Source organism: Nannospalax galili, unplaced genomic scaffold, assembly GCF_000622305.1.
Source record: "Nannospalax galili isolate Female #2095 unplaced genomic scaffold, S.galili_v1.0 scaffold205, whole genome shotgun sequence".
Taxonomy (NCBI): domain Eukaryota; kingdom Metazoa; phylum Chordata; class Mammalia; order Rodentia; family Spalacidae; genus Nannospalax; species Nannospalax galili.
The window spans coordinates 2,932,576-2,939,207 of NW_008353921.1; the positions used below are offsets into that span (position 1 = coordinate 2,932,576).

Below are 6,632 nucleotides of genomic sequence, written 5' to 3' on the forward strand. Positions count from 1 at the left end.
AGTCGCCAGCCAGTCTAGTCTACTCAGTGAGTTCTAGGCTGGTAAGAGATACTGTCTCAAAAGAAAGAAAAGGTAGACAACACCTGAGGGACACCCCATGAGGCTGTTTCCTGACCTCTGTATGCACATGCACACATGTGCACCTGCACACACATGTACACACAGACACACTTGTGCACACTTGTATGTATCCGCAGTGCACCTGTACACATTACACACACATACACACACCTACACAGACACACAGACACACACTTGTGCACACTTGTATGTATCCACGCACCTGTACACATTGCACAAACATGTACAGACACACATACATACTTGTGCACACGTGTACTTCCACATTACATCTGTACACGTTGCACACACCTATGTATACATTCACGTGTGCACCTGTACATGCGTGCACACACGTGTACACACATGCACACATGCCTACATGCAACATGTGCACACACACAAAGACGAACCACTACCAAAGTGAGTTTGACGGAATGGTTTCACACAAAAATGTGCTTTGCTGGGCCAGGAGTGGTGGCACACATCTTTAATCCCAGCACTTGGGAGACAGAGGCAGGCGACGCAGCCACCGTGACGTCAGGCACATGTCCTCAGCCACGTGTGCTTGATTGATTGATTGATTGATTGATTGATTGATTGATTGATTGATTTTCATTCTCTGTGTAAGAGTGTTTTGCCTGCATGTGTGTCAATGAACCCATGTCATACAATACACTTGGAGACCAGAATAGACTGTTAGATCCCCTGGAACTGAAGTTACAGACAGTTGTTAGCTGCCATGTGGGTGCTGGGATTCGAACCCGGGTCTTCTACAAGAACAATCAGTGTTCTTAACTGCTGAGCCATCTCTCCAGCCCCATCTCTCTCCTTTACACATCCACCACATGGCTCTCTCACTCACACTAGCAGTCAAAGCCTTTCAAACCACCCACCCTCTCCACAAACTGACTCCACTTGGCACCTCTGACCTCACCTGCTTAGGCTGCATGTAGATTCTTGAGATTTCTTCTGTCAAGGGTGCTCTTTCCTCACGTCGACAAGGCTCACTCCCTCGCTTCTCCGTTATTTTGTCACTGGTGCTTCTGACCTGAAAATAGAAATCCCAGCTCCCTGCCCCAGCCCATCCCAGTCCATAGCTGCTTGTGTCCATCACCTCTCTTCACAGGCGTTGTTCCACCTGCTGTGTTCCCAATACCTGGTACAATGAGCCTGCTGTGCTACAAAGGAGAGACCTGCAGTAAAGGCCAAGATAAAAGCACGTGGGAACCAGGAGGCCATTCTTCAGAATGAGTACAATTCATATGCCTTCTGTCCACAATCCATTTCTCAGGATGCATCAGAGATTAGTTTGAAGTCACATCTGCATCACTTCTAGGCCTTCTGGCTAAAACCATGTGGTGAGTCACATCCACAAGTCTTATGTTCCATAAGGGACATGCCCAATTGAACAGAAATTTTAACTTCAAGATTCATTGTGTTCATGGTTGTCAGGTTTTTGTTATTTTGTTGAGATAGTCTGGATATGTAGCCCAGGTTGGCCTTCAGTCTCAATCCTGCTTCAGTCTGAGTGTTGGAATTACAGGTGATACCTCATTCAGCAAGATTAGTGTTTTGAGGAAGATTTCAACTGAGCTATGAATACTTTGTGACTTATGCCCACAAATCTGAAATACCAAAGCTTATGTCTGGCTTCTTCAATGGAATTTTGTCCTTTTCTAAGAACTTAAAAAAAAATTGGAACCTATCCTGCTTTAAGGAGCTAATTACAAATACCTTCCTTACAGGTATAGACAGACACTAGTTGTGTTGGAAGTAGCACCTTTATAATCAATTGTCCTTTGAAGTGGTTCTGTGTGGTCTGGGAATTCTAGCCTGGACCTTCTGAAAGGCCAGTTTTCATGGCATGGACACTGTCTTAGTTTGTTTCTTCATTGCTGTGACAAAACACTCTGACCACTACCAACTTGGGGAGGAAAGGGTTTATTTATCTTACATCTCCCGGGTGGCAGTTCATCAGGGAGCCCAAGGTAGGAACTCAGGACAGGAACCTGGAGGCAGGAGCTAGAGCACAGGCCATGGAGGAACACTACTTACTGGCTAGCTCCCCTGGCCCCTGCTCAGCCTGCTTTCTTATGCAACACAGGCCTACTTGCCCAGGGGTGGCACCACCCACAGTGGGCTGGGCCCTCCCACATCACTCATCAAGAAGATGCCCCTCAGACATGGCCACAGGCTGGTCCAGTAGAGGCAATTTCCCTATTGAGGCTCCCTCAACCCAGGTGTGTCAAGTTTATGCTAAAGCTACCCAGCACAGGCACTTACTCTCCCCAAAGTGTGTAAGGTTCACTGGCAATGACATAGTGGTGTCCTGAATGAATGCAAATGTTGTCTATAAAGCCACACATTGAAGAGATGTGCAAAACTGTAAATAATGCCACTCTCAAGTATTTTTTGTTCTGGAAAAGCCAATTTTCATTTTTAAAACGCTTGTGATGGGTTTTCTAGTACAAAAATATTGAGCTATAATTCATATAAAATCTGAGATCTAAGTGTAAAGAACCAAAACTCGGAGTTGCTACCTTGCATACACACGGTCCACCAGTCACAGCAATGGTGTGCCAGTTCAGCGCAGTGCCATGCTGCCTCCTTGTTCCTACCACAGTCTTCTCATCACTAAATGCTTAAGTTTAGGTTTCATACCTAATCACTCATCTGTGAAGCCCGGATTCCATTGTCATAGGTCAACTGTATGGCCAGTGGGGGCTTCAGTGAACAGGGACAGCTCAATCTGCAATCTAAATCAAATTTCCTACCATGGTTCCATGGCTAAGACTTTTTCAGGACATTCAGTGGGTATGCATAGGGCAGTGTGAATTACAATAGAAACTATATGGTACCTACAAAGAAAATTGAAACCACCTGAAAAAGGTAAGGATTCATACTCCCAGTCAAAATGAGCACAAGCTTTTAAATCAAATTTTGGAGGTTATTTTACGATAGCTAACCAGAAACATACTAGGATACAAGCACAAAATTCTCTTCTGAGTGGAAGGGCAGTTCATGCAGGAAGCAAAGGAAGGTAAATCTCTGTTAAGATTGAAGCTGGCCTGGTCTACTAAGTTCCACGCCAGCTAGGGCTACAGGGAGACCCTGTCTCAAAAAACCAACAAAACAAAAACCATGTGATATATGGAGATGCAAGATGGAGATGATATGCACTAGTTTCAACCCTCCCATGCAAAGCAGCCCACTCCAACCAGCTTGAGAAACTTCACACATGTCTCTGAATAAACAGCACCAACTGGGGTTTATTTAATAAGTGATAGAAAGTTAATGACTCTCTCAAACAATACAGGACAGGTCACCTTGTTTATTCAAACTGAATCTAAACCTTAGATCTCTGGCTCAACATAAGAAACTTTAATGACACAAAATCCTGCGTTAAATCAGAAACAGTTTAAATGAGTCTTATAATCTCTAATATTTTCAGCTGGCATCTTACAATATGACAAGCGTTCAGTTCAGTTCCAAAACCGCATTTGATTTTCTTGGCTGCTACTTCTTAAGCAGGTCTGAAAACTGCTGCTTTACAAAGGATTCCACCATATACCCACTGTCGCCAGTCTTAGGTGATTACAGTTTCTTCAGCCATCAGGAACATTTCTAGGAGAGGAAGTTGTTTTTTTTTTTTCCTTTTTTTTTTTTTCTGACCTGCTTGCCTTAATGTGTAGGTAAACTGAAAGAATGAAGATTAACTGAGATGCCAAGTACAGTTTTTATTGCAAGCACAGTGAGCAGAAAGAGACGTCTTCTCAGAGTGGCCACAAGGTCTGCCTTTAACTTAACCCTCTTGACAACCTTTCATTGGTTTAAAGCACATGAGTCAGCATCCTGTTATCAGGTGTACATCATTTCTGCCATGTGGGACATTTTCTTGGGGATATACAAGTAATACTCCATGTAGCCTGATAGGTCCTCAATGGTCACATCATCCACATAGACTCGAGCTTGCTCAGAACAGGAGCGAGGAGAGCCAGACAGAGTTCTGGTATGCAATGTCTGGGAGTAGTCCTCAAGGGATCTTCGCTCTGGGGCCAAAGGAGGGACATTCTGCAGACCTGAAAAGGAATACACTTCCATATCATGCCACCTCTTACACTGGCACTCCTTGCCTACACATGCACATGGCTTGCCCTGGCTTAGCTTGGAAACGGATCGAAAGTCAGAGAGCTCATTGGCCTTGAGACTTGCTTGGGAGACATGGGTAGCATCAGAGGGCTCTTCTGTTTTACTCTCTGATGGGAGCCTTGGAACCGAAGTTCTCAAAGGCTCAATGACCACTCCAGTGCAATTGGCATCAAGAGAAGGAGAGCTTTCTCCTGTGTTGAACTCTTTAGGGGCTGAAATTCCCAGCCGACTGCTGCCATCAGGAGGCTCAGTCTGGCCTCTGTGCTTGAGCTGACCGCTGGAAGGAGATGCTATTGTACTGCAATGTATGAACTTTGGAGGATGAAGAACAGGAGACTTAGAACGTCGACGACGCTGAGTTCTCACTGCTCCTCGTGAAGACTTCCTTGTGGACCTAAAAGAGAAAAATAAACAAGACATTGAGACACAGAGACCTCCCACAAGATTCTATATGACAGCCAGAAATGAACCTCTCGGTGTAGGGTCATAAATGTCCCCCAGAGATGTGCTGGCTTCCATTTTCAAACTGCCTAAGTCCTTGTGCTTCAAAAAGTCCAACATTCTTTTATTAGCAAGCTATAGAAAGGAGAGAGCTAACAGGATCTCTTGGGCCAGATACACAGTGTGGAAGACTTTTCTTCCCTTTTAGGCTTATGGGTATGAAAGAAGCACAAACTGATGCTATAAAGCCTAAGAAGTTCCTACAGAATATCTCCGGGCTTTTGCCTCTTGGCCTCCAAAGCCTAAATAGTATTCGCCATATAACTCTTCCTGTCTTTGGTTGGTTTTTGTGTGAGACAGTGGCTTGCTTTGCAGACCCAGGCTGACCTCAAATACAGGGCAATCCTTGTTTGTCAGTCTCTCAAGTGCTGGGATTACATGTGTGAATCACCATGTCCAGCTTTTACCATTTAACATTTTATGAAAAGGTTTACCAGCAAGGCGTGGTGGTGCACCCCTTCTAATCCCAACACTCGGGAGGCAGAGGAGGTTGGATCTCTGAAATCAAGGCCAGCCTCTACACAGTAAGTTCCATGCCAGCTGGGGCTATACAGGGAGACCCTGTCTCCAAAAAAGACCAAACAAAGAAGTTTGTCAACTTCTGACCTAAAAGGTAGTGGAGAAGACAAAACATATAAAAGGAGAAAAACAGAACAAGAGTAAGTTTGGAGTCCCTGGTGTAAACAGTACAGAAAATGGACTGGGTAACAGCTCAGCAGTAGTGCTGCTTAATATGTGTAAGGCCTTAGATTCAATTCCAAGTACAACAAACACATACACACACCACCACCACCACCACCACCACCACCACCACCACGAAAAAGGAAAAAAAAAAGACAATTGAAGAAAATTTTGATTTGTGAAGAGACAGTGGCTAAGAAATTTTCTGAATTGAAAAAAAAAAAATCTAACACAGGAAGGAGATGACAAAAGCTTAAAGAAGAGATGCACACTCGGGCTCCTGCAACAAAGCAACACAACATTGAAAACAAAAGGACCTCAAAGCAGCCAGGGACAAAGCAGATTAACTCCCAAAGAAAACGCTTGGGCTGAAAGCCAGCAAAATGAAGATGGGAGGAGGAAGCCCTGCCAGCCCCAGCACAACCTCCAGCCTACAAATACGAATCAAGCTATCACCTCTACCTTTCAAAGACAAGGATGATGTGAAGACAGCCTCAGATACAATGTCACCAAATTTGGGGTTGCAGTCTATACCCAAAGAAGACAGATTTGGCTACCTGTCCTTGAGAAGCCAATTTAAAAGGGCCAAATTAGTAGTAAAAAGCAGAAAAATGAAACTGATTTAACGTGGTCACAATGGGAAGAGCTACAAAGTATTATCAACAGGCCATGATGTTATGCAATCAAGGGTCACCACTCCTATTTACTTGAAGTGCTGGGGAATCGGCAGACAGAACTTCTCATATCCTAGGCAAGAACGCCCCCACTGAGCCATGCCACCAGCTCAGGAAGAATCAGTCAATAGATTCTATATAGCAAGCACAATGCAGGAGCCCTACTTACCAACAATAGACTTCCACAAAAGAACTAGTCTAGGAAGACAGAATGTGTTGTATGTGGTGGGGTCTGGATTACAAGACCTGTGAGTAAAGAAAATATACCAAAAAAAAAAAGAAGCTGGGCGTGGTGGTGCACACCTTTAATCCCAGCACTCAGGAGGCAGAGGCAGGCAGATCTCTGTGAGTTCAAGGCCAGCCTGGTCTACATAGTGAGTTCCAGGATAGCTGGGGCTACAGGGGAGACCCTGTCTCAAAAAGACTCCCCCCCCAAAAAGAAGAAAGTGTAAAATTACAAATATAAATGAATGCTGCTTAATAGTAACTAAATCTAATTTGTGAGATTAAAAAAGTGGCCAGGTATGGTGGCACATGACTTTAATCCCAGCACTTGGGAGGCAG

The 6,632-nt window shown here is 44.4% G+C and overlaps 2 protein-coding genes across 3 annotated transcripts in view; one reads left to right on the forward strand and one right to left on the reverse strand.

The window, feature by feature from the left end:
- LOC108491688 overlaps positions 1 to 1,687 on the forward strand; it is a 10,465-nt gene extending 8,778 nt beyond the window's left edge. The window contains exon 4 of the mRNA XM_017802694.2: positions 1,190 to 1,687. Within this exon, the coding sequence (XP_017658183.1) occupies positions 1,190 to 1,265 (76 nt within the window). The 3' untranslated portion in view covers positions 1,266 to 1,687. The remainder of the gene's footprint in view (positions 1 to 1,189) is intronic.
- Positions 1,688 to 3,374: 1,687 nt separating this feature from the next.
- Oser1 (oxidative stress responsive serine rich 1) overlaps positions 3,375 to 6,632 on the reverse strand; it is a 14,733-nt gene continuing 11,475 nt past the window's right edge. For both annotated transcript variants that reach the window (XM_008851001.3, XM_008851002.3), the window contains exon 4: positions 3,375 to 4,606. In XM_008851001.3, the coding sequence (XP_008849223.1) occupies positions 3,922 to 4,606 (685 nt within the window). In that variant the 3' untranslated portion in view covers positions 3,375 to 3,921. The remainder of the gene's footprint in view (positions 4,607 to 6,632) is intronic.